Consider the following 19091-nt stretch of genomic DNA (forward strand, 5'->3'; position numbering starts at 1 on the left):
CTTACAGTCTGTGTAAATGGATAGAAAATGTTGTTAACACACACACACACACACACACACACACACACACACACACACACACACACACACACACACACACACACACACACACACACACACACACACACACACACACAACAAATCTGCACAATGGTGAGCTACAGTACAGCTGTATATGGGCGGGGAATGTTTAATGACGTCAACTGAATTGGTTAGGTGACGATCCCTTACCACGCCCCATGTGGGTGAAGGGGGGAGGGGAGGGAGACAGGCTGAGCTGATTCCACGTGTGACGCTTGCATTCCCAGCTCAGTGATATTTTCTTTAGCGGGCTTCGGTGTAGCCTTGTGCGTCTTCGTTAGTTACTGGCTATAGTTGGGTTAGCTATGGAGGGAGACGGGAGCCAAGCCACATCTGGAGGAAACCCTAATGATTCTCAACATGACCCGGGGTAAGACTGCAAATAGCATTGTCACTTTTATCGTTATAGCTACATTGTATCAATAGTGCAAGGCTTATCAAAGCACTGACATTGATGTTGCTTTCCGGGTGCAGTCAACTACACCTTTGTTTGATTATATTAACAAACGGGCCTGCCCCCTTTTTCTATAGCTAAAACTCGCTGTGTTTGATAACTACAGCGCTCTTGCTGCTGCTCTGCCAACGTTTTGCTCGCTTTTGGTCGCTATAGCAAGTAGTTAGCTACATGTCAAAATGGCCGATCTGACATCTGGACTCACTTCTGCTATGTTTTCCCCTTACAGTAAAATGTTTATCGGTGGCCTCAGCTGGCAAACTTCGCCAGGTAAGAAAATAATTTGCGGATTACAGTGTGGCATTGTCGGGTTGTGTTCTGTGGTAGCTGAGGCTGCCGGTGCTGGTTGCAACGTCTGTGTTGTGTGTGTGTGTTGGGGGGATATGGTGTGTGTGTACCTCATAGCGCGCGTGTACCTTAGTGCGCGCAAGGTTATTTTTATTTCCAATCATTTGAAGTCCTCTATTCGACCCCTATGTGTATAGCTAGAGGCATTTTAAAGCTCGTACATAGACTATTCTATATTTGACAGACGAATGAAAACGTCCAGTAACCTTCTGTTTTGTTTTTCTTTGCGCAGACAGCCTTAGAGACTATTTTACCAAATTCGGGGAAATCAGAGAATGTATGGTGATGAGAGATCCAACGACAAAACGCTCCAGGTAATTAGCAAGTATATTTTCCCACTGTGTTTGTATTTGTCTTGATTGTTAACGTACGTGGTTTTGCAGTGTCCTTATAACACAACGTCAGTTAGCAAGCAATCAGCCATTTATTTTTGTTGCGCCTTTACAAGCGATTGAATCAGCCCATTCAGAAGGTAACGCATTTTGACATTGACCGGACACTTCAGATAGAATACTGGATGATGTTTGAATATTCCTGAAATATAGGAAATAATTAGACTACACTGTTCATTCACATGATTCCTTGTGCAGCAATAAAAGTAAATGGCATTTCCCCTGTCATATCAGATTAAATTATTTCTTAAATGTAAACTCTTTTGATATCAAGTTGCCTACCATACTCCATAATAGCTAATGGTAAATATTTGTTACAATGTAACATATGGCTGCATTATATATTTGTTAGTCTACAAGCATTTCGCTACACCAGCATTCTGCTAAATATGTGCATGTGACCAATACAATTTGATTTGATTTACAATGTAGCCTGTCATTTGGCTTTATTATTTGTTTCCATGTAATGGCTGTAGTTACACTTTACTGACTGATGGGCTGTTTGACCACTCTCCTGTCCCCACTGACTGATGGGCTGTTTGACCACTCTCCTGTCCCCACTGACTGATGGGCTGTTTGACCACTCTCCTGTCCCCACTGACTGATGGGCTGTTTGACCACTCTCCTGTCCCCACTGACTGATGGGCTGTTTGACCACTCTCCTGCCCCCACTGACTGATGGGCTGTTTGACCACTCTCCTGTCCCCACTGACTGATGGGCTGTTTGACCACTCTCCTGTCCCCACTGACTGACTGATGGGCTGTTTGACCACTCTCCTGTCCCCACTGACTGATGGGCTGTTTGACCACTCTCCTGTCCCCACTGACTGACTGATGGGCTGTTTGACCACTCTCCTGCCCCCACTGACTGATGGGCTGTTTGACCACTCTCCTGCCCCCACTGACTGATGGGCTGTTTGACCACTCTCCTGCCCCCACTGACTGATGGGCTGTTTGACCACTCTCCTGCCCCCACTGACTGATGGGCTGTTTGACCACTCTCCTGCCCCCACTGACTGACTGATGGGCTGTTTGACCACTCTCCTGTCCCCACTGACTGACTGATGGGCTGTTTGACCACTCTCCTGCCCCCACTGACTGACTGATGGGCTGTTTGACCACTCTCCTGTCCCCACTGACTGATGGGCTGTTTGACCACTCTCCTGTCCCCACTGACTGATGGGCTGTTTGACCACTCTCCTGCCCCCACTGACTGACTGATGGGCTGTTTGACCACTCTCCTGCCCCCACTGACTGATGGGCTGTTTGACCACTCTCCTGTCCCCACTGACTGATGGGCTGTTTGACCACTCTCCTGCCCCCACTGACTGATGGGCTGTTTGACCACTCTCCTGCCCCCACTGACTGATGGGCTGTTTGACCACTCTCCTGCCCCCACTGACTGATGGGCTGTTTGACCACTCTCCTGTCCCCACTGACTGATGGGCTGTTTGACCACTCTCCTGCCCCCACTGACTGACTGATGGACTGTTTGACCACTCTCCTGCCCCCACTGACTGACTGATGGGCTGTTTGACCACTCTCCTGCCCCCACTGACTGACTGATGGGCTGTTTGACCACTCTCCTGCCCCCACTGACTGATGGGCTGTTTGACCACTCTCCTGCCCCCACTGACTGACTGATGGACTGTTTGACCACTCTCCTGCCCCCACTGACTGACTGATGGGCTGTTTGACCACTCTCCTGCCCCCACTGACTGACTGATGGGCTGTTTGACCACTCTCCTGCCCCCACTGACTGATGGGCTGTTTGACCACTCTCCTGCCCCCACTGACTGATGGGCTGTTTGACCACTCTCCTGCCCCCACTGACTGATGGGCTGTTTGACCACTCTCCTGCCCCCACTGACTGACTGATGGGCTGTTTGACCACTCTCCTGCCCCCACTGACTGATGGGCTGTTTGACCACTCTCCTGTCCCCACTGACTGACTGATGGGCTGTTTGACCACTCTCCTGTCCCCACTGACTGACTGATGGGCTGTTTGACCACTCTCCTGCCCCCACTGACTGACTGATGGGCTGTTTGACCACTCTCCTGCCCCCACTGACTGATGGGCTGTTTGACCACTCTCCTGCCCCCACTGACTGACTGATGGGCTGTTTGACCACTCTCCTGCCCCCACTGACTGACTGATGGGCTGTTTGACCACTCTCCTGCCCCCACTGACTGACTGATGGGCTGTTTGACCACTCTCCTGCCCCCACTGACTGACTGATGGGCTGTTTGACCACTCTCCTGCCCCCACTGACTGACTGATGGACTGTTTGACCACTCTCCTGCCCCCACTGACTGATGGGCTGTTTGACCACTCTCCTGCCCCCACTGACTGACTGATGGGCTGTTTGACCACTCTCCTGTCCCCACTGACTGACTGATGGGCTGTTTGACCACTCTCCTGCCCCCACTGACTGACTGATGGGCTGTTTGACCACTCTCCTGCCCCCACTGACTGATGGGCTGTTTGACCACTCTCCTGCCCCCACTGACTGATGGGCTGTTTGACCACTCTCCTGCCCCCACTGACTGACTGATGGGCTGTTTGACCACTCTCCTGCCCCCACTGACTGACTGATGGGCTGTTTGACCACTCTCCTGCCCCCACTGACTGACTGATGGACTGTTTGACCACTCTCCTGTCCCCACTGACTGATGGGCTGTTTGACCACTCTCCTGCCCCCACTGACTGACTGATGGGCTGTTTGACCACTCTCCTGCCCCCACTGACTGACTGATGGGCTGTTTGACCACTCTCCTGCCCCCACTGACTGACTGATGGACTGTTTGACCACTCTCCTGTCCCCACTGACTGATGGGCTGTTTGACCACTCTCCTGCCCCCACTGACTGACTGATGGGCTGTTTGACCACTCTCCTGCCCCCACTGACTGATGGGCTGTTTGACCACTCTCCTGCCCCCACTGACTGACTGATGGGCTGTTTGACCACTCTCCTGCCCCCACTGACTGACTGATGGACTGTTTGACCACTCTCCTGCCCCCACTGACTGACTGATGGGCTGTTTGACCACTCTCCTGCCCCCACTGACTGACTGATGGGCTGTTTGACCACTCTCCTGCCCCCACTGACTGACTGATGGGCTGTTTGACCACTCTCCTGCCCCCACTGACTGACTGATGGGCTGTTTGACCACTCTCCTGCCCCCACTGACTGACTGATGGGCTGTTTGACCACTCTCCTGCCCCCACTGACTGACTGATGGGCTGTTTGACCACTCTCCTGCCCCCACTGACTGACTGATGGGCTGTTTGACCACTCTCCTGCCCCCACTGACTGACTGATGGGCTGTTTGACCACTCTCCTGCCCCCACTGACTGATGGGCTGTTTGACCACTCTCCTGCCCCCACTGACTGACTGATGGGCTGTTTGACCACTCTCCTGCCCCCACTGACTGACTGATGGGCTGTTTGACCACTCTCCTGCCCCCACTGACTGACTCGCTGCTTACAATGTTTCTTGTTTTTTTCCACAGGGGCTTCGGATTCGTTACTTACGTAGATGCTGCCAGTGTAGATAACGTCTTAGCTCAGCAACACCATGAATTAGACTCCAAAACGGTATGTCTCCTCTCTTCTGTCACGTTTTAAATGAAGTGTTTGTGGTTTTGTGACCCACCTGTCTGGCATGATTGACTATGTCCTATTGAGTTATTGATTTTTCACTCTCACAGCCTCATGCACTTGATGCCAATAAGTAGCCACCCTCCTTCAAATTACAAGACCTTCTGCTAACCCTATCTTTACCATTGAGTATTGAGTGCCATGTTACATAAAGTAATTTGAGTACCAATGGCACCTGCAACACTTTCTCTCCAGGAACATCTGAGTGTTTTGAGATGGGGGAACATGTTTATTGTTGAATCTGCATTTTATATAAAGTGATTGTTATTCTGTATTTGTTTTTTGTGAAAATACATTCCCAGCTGTCTTTATAGATTTTAGTAGGCTTAACATTGTTGTACATATTTGGCTTTGTTTTTCACGCACCATATCTATGTATTATTGGCTTTTCTTTTTTACAAAATGCAGTTTAAATAAATATTGTTTTTTAAAATCACATCTTGATTTAAACTTTCATTTTTCATCCTCCCAATTCCCAATAGACTGTTATTGGCCTCAGTATCCACCCATTTACCCATGTCTTCATCTCAGATGTCTGCATATTATCCACACACCTTCCGTCTGCATAAACTTCCTCTCTCACTGCAAGTCTGCTAAAGTGCACACATTCGCACATGACCCATTTTAAATCACAAACCCAAGACTGTTATCCCCAGTGAATGCCATAAAAACATACCGCTATTGTTTAATTTATTGTTACAGTATATTTAGTTTCTGAATGTATGGATGGATCAAATGAGTTTGGTGGGAGGAGGTAAATGAGGACGGGCTCATTGTAATGGCTGGAATTGAATAAATAACAATATTAAACATATGGAAACCACATGTTTGACTCGTTCTTTTTATTTCATTCAAGCTATTACAATGAGCACGTCCTCCTATAGCTCCTCCCACCAGCTTCCTATGAAATTGGATAGATTATAATTAAACTGAATTACAGGTTTCATGTTCCTCTGAGGGTGACAGCTGGTCAGAGGAATGCCATGACTTCAAAAAAATGGTGTTGTGATGATTCGCCCTCTGCGTTTAGTGTTTGATTTTCCATATTGGATAGTTTGATAATTTTTTTTTATTCTAGTGCTTTGTCTTTGAAATTGTGCATGACACAAACATTACATAAGTTGTAGGTTAAGGAATAAGATGTAGTTACACAGCAACTGCCAATGTAACTACCATGTAAATATGTATTGTAATGTGGGACCAAAAGAATTAATTGAAAGCTCAGTAAAGTCACATTGTCATGTTCTGTATGTAGATGCTGCAGTGTATGCTCTAACTCAGCTGTGTGAGCCGGTGCTCAATGGGCTCGTAGTTTAGGAGCGGTGGAGTGAATACAAGCAGCCGAGATTGTCTTCAAGGACTCATGAGAACTGCTCTGATATTGCCAGAAGCTCTAGGTTTATAAAACAGAAGGAAATGCCTGTAGCTTCCCACACCTCACCTCAGGAAAAAATTACACTGATATTAATTTAAATGCGCATTTCTTTGTTAATCTATATGCAATTTATTTTGTAGCCTAATGAATTTGTAATAATACAGGGATCATTATGACTGCAGGTTTGAATGTAATGTTGAGATGAATTAGTACACCTCTAACAAAACCTTGTTGATAAGGGGCAAATGTTAGTCTTGCAAACAAACACAAAATATAGGGGAAATCTGTATTTGAGGACATGCAGTTTTAGCCCAGCAAAGGAAGCAGTGTAGACACTCTCCCTCTCTTTAACTCTCGATGTGTACCTAAGTGTTTTTGATGCCTTTTCTCCCCTCCTCCTTTCTGGACTTGCATCTACATAGGATTATTAGAAAACAGCTGATGACATCCATGCATTAAGGGACCTAGAGTAGAATCTTTAGAGGATCTACTGCTTGTGTGGTATAATGTAATAGAGTCAACATTGAGCTGCCGACTCCCCTCTCTGTGCCTTGGGAGGTGTTCTACATTAAAGTGCTGGTGCAGTGTGAAATAGAGGGGAGTCACATCTCACCTTAAAGGTCCAATGCAGCCATTTTTATCTCTATCAAATCATTTCTGGGTAACAAAGTACCTTAATGGGATTTTTTTTCTCCAATTAATAAAAAAAATAATAAATGCTTCAAAGCAAAGCAAAGAGCAATTTCTCAAGCAAGAATTTTGCTAGGACTGTCTGGGAGTGGTCTAAGTGGGGAGGGGAAAATACACATTTGCTGTTATTGGCAGAGCGGTTTGGAACACTTTCTTATTGGTCTATTAACTAATTTATCACCTGGTGATGTCAAAACTCCATACCACCAAAACGGCCTGAAATTTCAGGTGGACATTACAAAAAGCTCTTACACTAAAAAGGCACTTCATCATATGGAAATGTATACTGAACAAAAATATAAATTCAACATGTAAAGTGTTGGTTCCATTTTTCATGAGCTGAAATAAAAGATCCCAGAAATGTTCCGTATGCACAAAAAGCTTATTTCTGCATTTTGTTTACATCCCTGTTAGTTAGAATTCCTCCTTTGCCAAGATAATCCATCCACCTGACAGGTGTGGCATATCAAGAAGCTGATTAAACAGCATGATTATTACACAGGTGCACCTTGTGCTGGGGAAAATAAAAGGCCACTCAAATGTGTAGTTTTCTCACACAACAAAATACCACAGATGTCTCAAGTTTTGAGGGAGTGTGCAATTAGCATGCAGACTGAATGTTCATTTCTCTACCGTAAGCCGCCTCTGTCGTTTTAGAGCATTTGGCAGTCCAATCGGCCTCAGAACCGCAGGCCACGTATAACCATGCCAGCCCAGGACTTCCACATCTGGCTTCTTCACTTGAGGGATCGCCCGAGACCAGCCACCCGGACAGCTGATGAAACTGTGGGTTTGCATAACGGAAGAATTTCTTCAAATACTGTCAGAAACCTTCTCAGGGAAGCTCATCTGTGTGCTCGTCGTCCTCACCAAGGTCTTGACCTGATTGCAGTTCGGCATCGTAACTGATTTCAGTGGGCAAATGCTCACCTTCGATGGCACGCTGGAGAAGTGTGCTCTTCATGGATGAATCCCAGTTTCAACTGTACTGGGCAGATGGCAGACAGCTTGTATGGCGTCCTGTGGTCGAGCGGTTTGCTCATGTCAACATTGTGAACAGAGTGCCCCATGGTGGGGTTATGGTATGGGCAGGCATAAGCTACAGACAACGAACACGAGATCCCGAGGCCCATTATCGTGCCATTCATCCGCCGCCAGCATCTCATGTTTCACCATGATAATGCATGACCCCATGTCGCAAGGATCTGTACACAATTCCTGGATGCTGAAAATGTCCCAGTTCATCCATAGCCTGTATATTCACCAGCCATGTCCACCATTGAGCATGTTTGGGATGCTCTGGAATGACAAGTACGACAGCGTGTACCAGATCACGCCTATATCCAGCAACTTCGCACAGTCATTGAAGAGGAGTGGGACAACATTCCACAGGTCACAATCAACAGCTTGATCAACTCTGTGAAGGAGATGTGTCGTGCTGCATGAGGCAAATGTTGGTCACACCAGATACTGACTGGTTTTCTGATCAACACCCTACCTTTTTTTGTGACCAACATGCATATTATTATTATTATATATTGATATTATTATATTATTCCTACTCGTGAAATCTATAGATTAGGGCCTAATGAATTTGGATTGACTGATTTTATTATATGAACTAACTCAGTAAAATCTTTGAAATTGTTTCATGTTGTGCTTATTTTGGTTCAATGTATATAAAACACACTGGCCTTTAAAAGGTTCTGCCTGGTCAGTCCGCCGTCTGCATTGGCCATGCAGGATTTACGGTGATATGGCCTCTGCAGAAGTCAGGGCACTCATACTTTTTGTACTTTGCGGAGAAGTGCAGAGCTGTTGTGGAGGAAGTTTTCAAGGAAGTGAGCTTGTGTTTATACAGAGCCTCCCGCTCTCACTCACTGTCAACCAATCATGTCAATGCGGAGCGAGGCGCACAACGATGAGGTACAGAGCTCAATTTGGCCTCTGCATGCCTCCGGAAGCTCTTCAATTGCGTCACATCATCCATACGGTGCCTCTGACCACTCTTTCGGATGAAGCATAAATTGGCTCTAACACTGCCAGGTGAGGCTAGACTGGGAAATTGAAATCCAGACAGCAACATGGTTTGGTTTGTCAGCATGGGGAATTCAATGCAGCTGCTGTTGTTCTTTTCTTCCTTTCATCAGGATACAGCCGTTATATTTTTCCTCTAACATTCAATGTACATGATTCCCTATTAGAATAGTCTGTGATTACAAAATGCCCTTAAACCCTCATTAATTGTACAACATTCTAAGTTGTTACTAGTTTTAGTACAGAGTTACTTCACAGGTATACGATCAGAGTTGTAGCATTATTTCAATTGGAGATACCTGTGGTTTTCCATTGCGGCACATGTATTTTCCTCTATTACATACGCTGAGGCATGTACTGCATACACACACTGCGTATACTTGACATGCATCATGTTTTATGTAATCCTTGACAACATGGAAATGAAGGCTTGGGGTTGAATAATACTCAGTGTCTGTCGACAATAGGATTTCTGCTGATGTCATTTGTAAAAGCAATCTCTTGTAGACTAAACACTTTTCTGGCTAAATCACATCCCACTCCGCTAATGCATTCAGTCAGCTGAATTCAAACAGTCACTTTCTACCAGTGTCTAGTATTTTTGTCCGTCACACACCGACAGCTCTCTCTGTTATATTTCCCCTCCGTTCCTTCTATTCTTTTTTTTCCAATTGACAAGCTCTCATCCTACTTTATCCACAATATTCCACTGATGGTCTTTTCCCCCTTTTAGCTATGTGGCCTTAAAGATGAAAATGTGAAAGGAGAAATCCTTTGTTCACAGGACAATTGAATGTTGGGGCTATATTCAACCTTACTGTGACAAATGGCAAATGTGTCTTGAATGTCCTGGCTGTTTTAATGCATTGACTGTCCCATTTTAACGGGATGTGTTCTTGTGCATGATTTCAATTTTAGAAGTGAGGGGAAAATGTAATGTTCAAATGAATGTTTGATTTGCACAAGTTGTTCTTGAGGAAGTCTTGTGGTTGGTTTTAACACCTGACTTGATATCTCACATTTAGTTTGAGCTACTTTTTGACAATTCACATATCTGCAGGTCAGCACATAGAGCAAATTCTGTAATAAATAGTGAAAACATAAATGACTGTTTTGCAGTAAACTGATGCAATGATGAATAATACAATGCCTTTTTTTGTTTTCAGGCCTGATTGTATTAAATCCGAACCCAAATGTTCAAATTCATATTGGCTGCCATAATAACCCCTTGGATGGAATCAGGAAATTATATCTAGCTGTTCTGCGTAAAAGCATGCAGCGATGTGGTCTCGTAATAACCATGTTTTGTGAATCCATAATGTGAGCTAAAAGAGTAGATGACTCCAGTCAGTGTTATTTGATTTGAAATGAAAATCATGTTTTCCAGGAGGGAAACATTAAGTGGCTTTGAAGCGATTAAAGCGATACTTTGGGATTTTGGACACAGTTTCTGTGCTAGTATGAAGGAAGTTAGAGGTATTTGTGCGAGCCAATGCTAACTAGCGTTCACGCAATGAAGTTTATAGCAGATGCAGTTTACATACACCTTAGCCAACTGCATTTAAACTCAGTTTTTCATAATTCCTGACATTTAATTCTAGTAAAAATACCCTGTCTCGGGTCAGTTAGGATCACCACTTTATTTTAAGAATGTGAAATGTCAGAATAATACTTAAGAGAGTGATTTATTTCAGCTTTTATTTCTTTCATCACATTCCCAGTGGGTCAGAAGTTTACATACACTCCATTAGTATTTGGTAACATTGCCTTTAAATTGTTTAACTTGGGTCAAACATTTCGGGTAGTCTTCCACAAGCTTCCCACAATAAATTGGGTGAATTTTGGCCCATTCCTCCTGACAGAGCTGGTGTAAATGAGTCAGGTTTGTAGACCTCCTTGCTCGCACATGCTTTTTCAGTTCTGCCCACAAATGTTCTATAGGATTGAGGTCAGGGCTTTGTGATGGCCACTCCAATACCTTGACATTGTTGTCCTTAACCTGTTGAAACTCCCCATCCCGGATCCGGGATCGTGACTAAAGCCTCAGGCTCATTAGCATAACGCAACGTTAACGATTTCTGAAAATCGCAAATAAAATGAAAATAATGCGTCTGCTCTCAAGCTTAGCCTTTTCTTAACAACACTCATCTCAGATTTTCAAAATATGTTTTTGAACCATAGAAATTGACTAATTTGTGTAAGAGTATGCAAAGCTAGCTTAGCATTTTGAGTAGCATTTAGCACGCAACATTTTCACAAAAACCAGATAACCAAATAAATAAAATCATTTACCTTTGAAGAGCTTCGGATGTTTTCAATGAGGAGACTCTCAGTTACATACCAAATGCGCAGTTTTTCCTGAAAGCGTCTGTGTGTAGAAGAAATCGTTCCGTTTTGTACATTGCATCTGGCTACCGAAACGAACCGAAAATTCAGTCACCTACAACGTCAAACTTTTTCAGAATTAACTCCATAATATCGACCGAAACATGGCAAACGCTGTTTGGAATCAATCCTCAAGGTGTTTTTTCACATATCTCTTCACTGATATATCGTTCGTGGAAGCTTGCTTTCCTCTCTGAATCCCATGGAAAAATGCTTGCAGCTGTCTTTTGCGCACCAATTTCGGCGCAGGACACCGGGCGGACACGTGGTAAATGTGGTCTCTTATGGTCAATCTTCCAATGATCTGCCTACAAATACGTCACAATGCTGCAGACACCTTGGGGAAACGACAGAAAGGGCAGACTTACTCCTCTCACATTCACAGCCATATAAAGAGACAATGGAAAACAGAGCCTCAAAAATCCTGCTCATTTCCTGGATGCCGTCTCATCTTGGTTTTGCCTGAAGCTCACGTTCTAGGGCACGCACAGAAAATATCTTGGTAGTTCTGGACACGTCAGAGTGTTTTCTTTCGAAAGCTATCAATTATATGCATAGTCGAGCATCTTTTTGTGACAAAATATCTTGTTTAAAACGGGAACGTTTTTCATCCAAAAATGAAATAGCGCCCCCAGAGCATCAAGAGGTTAACTTCTTGACGCACACATCCCCTTAGCGGGATCATTTTCGTCAACATCCGCTGAATCGCAGAGCGCCAAATTCAAATTAAATGACTAAAAATATGTAATTTTCATGAAATCACAAGTGCAATATAGCAAAACACAGCGCAGCTTGTTGTTAATCCACCTGGCGTGTCAGATTTCAAAAAAGCTTTTCGGCGAAAGCATACCAAGCGTTTATGCAAGGACATCTCTCTTAGCAGACAAAACATTACAAACAGCTAGCAGCCTTGTACATTGGTCACGAAAGTCAGAAAAGCAATAAAATGAATCGCTTACCTTTGATGATCTTTGTATATTTGCACTCACGAGACTCACAGTTACACAATAAATGTTCCTTTTGTTCCATAGAGATTATTTTTATATCCAAAATACTTCAATTTGGTTGGCGAGTTATGTTCAGAAATCCACAGGCTCGAGAAGTCACGACGGGGCAGACAAAAATTCCAAATAGTATCCGTAAAGTTCGTAGAAACATGTCAAATGTATTTTATAATCAATCCTCAGGTTGTTTTTACAATATATAAATGATAATAGGCTGCTGGCACTCATTTTTCAGAATAAAAGACTGAAACTATGCCTAAAGGCTGTTCAGACCATGTGGAAGCCATAGGGAAAGGAATCTGGTTGATATCCCTTTAAATGGAGGGACGGCATGCATTGGAACAGAGAGGTTTCAGGAGAAACAGCACTTCCTAGTTGGATTTTCCTCAGGTTTTCGCCTGCAATATCAGTTCTGTTATACTCACAGACAAAATTTTGACAGTTTTGGAAATTTTAGAGTGTTTTCTATCCTAATCTGACAATTATATGCATATTCTAGATTCTGGGCCTGAGAAAAGGGCAGTTTAATTTGGATATGTTTTTCATCCAAACATCAAAAAACTCCCCCCTACACTCAACAAGTAAAGCCATTTTGCCACAACTTTGGAAGTAAGCTTGCCAAAACTAGTTTGTTAACAAGAAGTTTGTGGAGTGGTTGAAAAACGTGTTTTAATGACTCCAACCTAAGTGTATGTAAACTTCCAACTTCAACTGTATGTTGGAGCCATTAAAACTAATTTTTCAACCACTCCACAAATGTCTTGTTAACAAACTAGTTTTGGGAAGCATACTTCCAAAGTTGTGGGAAGTCGGTTAGGACATCAACTATGTGTATGACACAAGTAATATTTCCAACAATTGTTTACAGACAGATTATTTCACTTATAATTCACTGTATCACAATTCCAGTGGATCAGAAGGTTACAAACACTAAGTTGACTGTGCCTTTAAACAGCTTGGAAAATTCCAGAAAATTATGTCATGGCTTTAGAAGCTTCTGATAGGCTAATTGACATAATTTGAGTCAATTGGAGGTGTACCTGTGGATGCATTTGAAGGCATACCTTCAAAATCAGTGCCTCTTTGCTTGACATCATGGGAAAATCAAAAGAAATTAGCCAAGACCTCAGTAAAAGAAATGGTAGTCCTCCACAAGTCTGGTTCATCCTTGGGAGCAATTTCCAAACGCCTGATGGTACCACGTTCATCTGTACAAACAATAGTATGCAAGTATAAACACCATGGGACCATGCAGCCATCATACCACTCAGGAAGGAGATGCGTTCTGTCTCCTAGAGATGAACGTAGTTTGGTGCGAAAAGTGTAAATCAATCCCAGAACAACAGAAAAGTACCTTGTGAAGATACTGGAGGAAACAGGTACAAAAGTATCTATATCCACAGTAAAACAAGTCCTATATTGACATAACCTGAATGGCCGCTCAGCAAGGAAGAAGCCACTGCTCCCAAACTGCCATATAAAAACCAGACTACGGTTTGCAACTGCACATGGGGACAAAGTTCGTACTTTTTGGGAGAAATGTCCTCTGGTCTGATCAAACAAAAATAGAACTGTTTGGCCATAATGACCACCGTTATGTTTGGAGGAAAAAGGGGGAGGCTGCAACCCGAAGAACACCATCCCAACCATGAAGAATGGGGGTGGCAGCATCATGTTGTGAGAGTGCTTTTGCTTCAGGAGGGACTTGTACACTTCACAAAATAGATGGCGTCATATATTGACGCAACATCTCAAGGCATCAGGAAGTTAAAGCTTGGTCGCAAATGGGTCTTCCAAATGGACACTGAACCCAAGCATACGTCCAAAGTTGTGGCAAAATGGCTTAATGACAAAGTCAAGGTATTGGAGTGGCCATCACAAAGCCCTGACCTCAATCCTATAGAAAATTTGTCGGCAGAACTGAAAAAGAGTGTGCGAGCAAGGAGGTCGACAAATCTGACTCGTTTACACCAGCTCTGTCAGGAAGAATGGGCCAAAATTCACCCAACTTATTGTGGGAAGCTTGTGGAAGGATACCCAAAGCGTTTGACCGAAGTTAAACAATTTAAAGGCAATGCTTCCAAATACTAATGGAGTGTATGTAAACTTCTGACCCACTGGGAATGTGATGAAATAAATAAAAGCTGAAATAAATCATTCCCTGTACTATTATTCTGACATTTCACATTCTTAAAATAAAGTGGTGATCCTAACTGACCCAAGACAGGTAATTATTACTAGGATTAAATGTCAGGAATTGTGAAAAACTGAATAAATATAAAAATATATTTGGTTTAGGTGTATGTAAACGTCTGACTTCAACTGTACCTGTAGACTTCCAGTCATTGCACTTATTCTAGTTAGCAATTTTGCTGGCACTAGTTCCTTCAAACTACACACAGAGACATAAACATGGTATCCATGAATTCATCTGACTGTGGAGAAGTAGATAAAGGGCATTGCCAAAATCACAAAGTATATTAAAGAAAACTCAAATGTAATATATTTTGAATGGACTTTTGATTTTTAATTATTCTACAATTATATGATTATGCAGTCTAAATGCGCTTTTAATCAAAAATATGTGGTATGGTGCTTTTTTCTTTACATTTTTCACATAGCGCTTAAATATTAACCTGGGAATTAATGCTAGTTATGCATTTTCTTGGTCAATATACCTTGACTAACCATGATGTGTGAAGGGCTATTGATTTATTAGTCAGCTATGCTTCTACGGAGTAATACAGGATTATGTGAATGACGGACCAGGACAATTTGACGATGCAAAAGGAAATCAAATTGTGCATTTGATTAAATCAGCTTTAATATGACTTCTGATTCATCTGTGTGGGGAAGATGTGAAATCCCACACTGATAATTGTTTACTAGTGTAGGAGGCTTGAGCCCAAAGGTTCCCAGTGCAGCTGTGTCTTTCTCTCCCTGGTAGTTCATTGGTAGATTTAATGTCATTGATTGGCTAAAGGAGTCCATTCACCTGGTGATCAAGGACTTATTCAGACCAGGGACAGAGGGGAAGGATGGAAAACAGAAGTCCTGAAGGGGACTTGGGGAATCAAAGCCTGATTTTGAAAACCCCTCGTGTCTATAATGTCAGTTGCGACGGTAATCCTAACGTTGTCCAAGTCGTGCATGCCGGTCTGTGGGATAGTCTTGTGATCCATGAGGAATGCTTTAAACCCACCCACACATGCAAATCCCTGTGATTAGTTGTGTTTAAGTGATTGACAACTTTGATAATGATTGATATCTATCTAATCTCCCTTTTTCCTCTTTCTCTTGTCCTTTTTTTAATATTTACCAGATCGATCCAAAAGTTGCCTTCCCTAGACGTGCTCAGCCCAAGGTAAGACAACATGCTGAACATGTTTTAACCTCTCGTGGAGAGGACTTTTAGTTTGTTGGTTGGTTTCTGTAACACTGGGTACATTGCTGACCTGCAGAGAGGGTCTGGTCATGAAACGGCATGTCGGCCTGCAGATTAGTTTTGGTATGCAGGTGTCACTGTCAGGCTGGTCTGGAGCTTGCTACAGGTAGATGACTGGCTGTCTGATTTCTCCTGTAGCTGCACCACCACCGTACTTTTTTACATCAACATGTTGTCTAGAAACTGTAGTGAGGTAGAGTTTCCCTGGGTGACTGCTCTAAAGACTTCGCTGCATTTGATTGAATGAGAGAGTATCACATTGTAGTTGTTCACACAATGTTTTTCCCTGAAGACGTTGAGGTAGATTTATTAACACAAAGAGAGGCATTGCTACTCTGTTACTTTGATCAGGTTTCAAACAGGAAAGACAGAGGTAAAGCTTTCCAAGCCGAGGCACATGTTATCTTAAGGCTGGGTATGGCCACATGCATGTAATTGAGAACAGCTTAGGGGATGTGCTCGTTTCTTGATACAGTCTCTCTCCCCCCTTGTTTTCGGCAGCAGGTAGCCTAGCGGTTAGAGCGTTGGGCTAGTATCCGAAACGTTGCTGGTTCAAATACCTGAGCCGACAGGGTGAAACATCTGTCTGTGCCCTTGAGCAAGACACTTAACCCTACTTTTCTCCAGGGGTACTGTACTACTATGGCTGCACAGTAAAACAACACATTTCACTCTACCTATCCAGTGTATGAGATAGATAAAATGTTTTATTTTATGACATTTTTTTATGCGCCTATTCATGTGAAGTCCAATTAAATAAGAATTTGTTCTTAACTGACTTGCGTAGTTAAATAAAGGTTTTACAAAATATATCTAAAAAATGGTGTACAGTAATAGTGATAATACTGACAGGAGTCTAGTCTGAGTGTACAGTACTTCGTTCCAGTGTAGACTGTGTTGATATTCAAGCATATGTTACAGTATTTGACAGATTTGTACAGTGCTTTGATATTTTCTGCTCTGTGGGCTGTTTTATGCAAAAAAGCACCTTTGATATCAATTATGCAATCATTTTTTGAATAAACATGAATTTGACCCAAGGACATTTTTAACAATATAGAAAGATGCAGACCTATGTAGGCTATAAGGTGTTTGTTTCAAAAGAGCAATGACACTGTGAAGGAATTTGAAGGGGAAATCACACCTTGACTTGTCTTCGGACCCTTAAGGGCAGGCTTATTTTTAACCCTGAGTGGAGTGAGAATGTGGCTGTCAAAGAACGTAGAGGCTATAGGATTAAAGTGCAGTTAAATCAGCATTGCATGGGGTTTTGGCGCATGTACAATTTATGAAAGAAAGGTTTTATGTACAGCAATGTCCAAGCCCTCAGGTTATCGTCGTCCTTTAGAGCAAAACTTGTTTCGTTCTCTGTTTGTCAGTAACTCTGGCTCAGGGTTTTTATTGCCCATGTTACATTTCCGAGTGAGCGTTTACCTCAGAACATGCTGTCGGCTGCATGCTCACTCTGTCCCAATTTTGAGTGTTTACAGTGTGTGTGTGCACATTGTGTGTACCTACAGTTTGTGACAGCGTGAGGAACATCCACCGTAGGCATTTAAGGCTGGGTAGGGAGGGACAGCCTCTGGCTGGCTGGTAGGCTAACTGGCTGAGAGCACGTTGTTTCCTAACTCTTCAATACAGGAATGGCTTCAAGGGTGGCAGGTGTCCACAGCACACTTGTCCAGCTAATTGAAATGAAGAACTTTCCCAGAGTGGACAATCACTGGAGGAGAAATGATGAACTCACTCCCTTCACCACTCACATGCCAGGCCAGCCACTCTGGTCCAAGGCAGTGCAGGCAGGCAGGCTGGCTCAGGGCCTGGGGCTCCGAGATGAACGGGCATTAAATCAGGCTGCAGTTCTCAGCAGCAGTCGGAACACAACCGCTATGTGTTTTCTTTGTGTTAAGCGAACCACCCAATAATAAGCTTTATGCAATTATACAACCGCCATCACATACAATCATGTGGCATTATGGCATTATATTTGTGACTTGCCCCATATTTTGGAGTATGCTGAATAGAACTGAAACAAGCAGGCGTATGTTGAGTACTGTACTTAGCTGGGGTGAACAAGTCAAAGAAGATGAGTTTGTTGGTTTATTACCAAACAGACATTAAATGCAGACATACCAGGAGTTTGTCTTTCCAGAGTCTATACTGTTCGTTTTATGGCTGTTATTTTCTATTCCTGGGGCAAGCATCTATACATCTCAGCGGTGGCGCCACAGATCTGTATGGTGTGACCAACAAAACATTCTGGGGCCCGTAGTGTTTCTTGATCTGGTAACCTAACCGGGTTAAACTTTATACGGTATGACGTGATCTGTTATAAAAGTGTTTAATATTTTCTATTTAGGATCACATGGTTTAATATCTCCTGGGGGAAAAAGGGGAGGTTGAAAACCCTGTCTAACTGCAGCAACCTTGTACCTCATATGAATTATATTTTAAAATAGGACTAGGGGGGTTTCATACACCAACACAGAGAAAGCATCATGATTGGACAATAAAACTCACAGGGCTGAGTTATGCAGGTTTGCATCGTGTCCTCCCACCCTATGCAACTGTCCGCTATTAAAACATTTCCTCAGGTTGTCAGCTATTGTATTTATTGATTAAATCCAGTTGATAACTTTTGGAATGAAACAGTCTAGGGAGCCGAGTCAGCCCACATTTGATACCATTCACATTATCTCACAAACAAATGGGCTATAAATACATAACGTCCCCGCTTCGTTTACCATGGCCAGAGAGATGGATCAAATAGTAGACTATGCAGCAGCTGTTGTTAGTAACCTACAGTTGATCAGACGGAAAAATAGTATTGTTTCCATGCAATTCAGCATGTCAGATGGTTTGTGTTTAGGTGTCTAGTCTGCTACATTGCTTGTCTGTCGGGAGTGTGGTGTGTTATCACTCTTGCTAAATAAAAACTGGAGGAAAGTGGAGAGCGCAGCTTGAACGTTGTGACCGGCCCGCGTGACCTACGATTCCGTGAATCTGATTGGTCAAGACACGCAAAAAGCCAGTCAGCAGCACTTCGATGTGAAGGACAGAGAGGTTGTGCGCGAGTTGACAAATCAAATAGCACTTTACCCTTTTTAACGGTTTTGCGTCAATATATTTTAATATACTAAATCAAAATACCTGATTTAAAAGTCTGTGGCAAATGCCGCCTCGTCACACGTTTCCCTGCGGCCCTGATACATCTACAT

General features: G+C 43.3%; 1 protein-coding gene across 10 annotated transcripts in view; it reads left to right on the forward strand.

Moving 5' to 3' along the window:
* The first annotated feature begins 258 nt into the window (after positions 1-258).
* LOC135553069 (RNA-binding protein Musashi homolog 2-like) overlaps positions 259-19091 on the forward strand; it is a 373612-nt gene continuing 354779 nt past the window's right edge. For all 10 annotated transcript variants that reach the window (XR_010457548.1, XR_010457549.1, XM_064985151.1 and 7 more), the window contains exons 1-5: positions 259-451; positions 765-805; positions 1116-1197; positions 4790-4874; positions 15751-15792. Coding sequence is in view for 8 of the 10 variants with exons in the window: in XM_064985151.1 (XP_064841223.1) it covers positions 387-451; positions 765-805; positions 1116-1197; positions 4790-4874; positions 15751-15792 (315 nt within the window). In the remaining 2 variants the exon portion in view is untranslated. The remainder of the gene's footprint in view (positions 452-764; positions 806-1115; positions 1198-4789; positions 4875-15750; positions 15793-19091) is intronic.

This window comes from Oncorhynchus masou, chromosome 13 (assembly GCF_036934945.1).
Source record: "Oncorhynchus masou masou isolate Uvic2021 chromosome 13, UVic_Omas_1.1, whole genome shotgun sequence".
Classification (NCBI taxonomy): domain Eukaryota; kingdom Metazoa; phylum Chordata; class Actinopteri; order Salmoniformes; family Salmonidae; genus Oncorhynchus; species Oncorhynchus masou.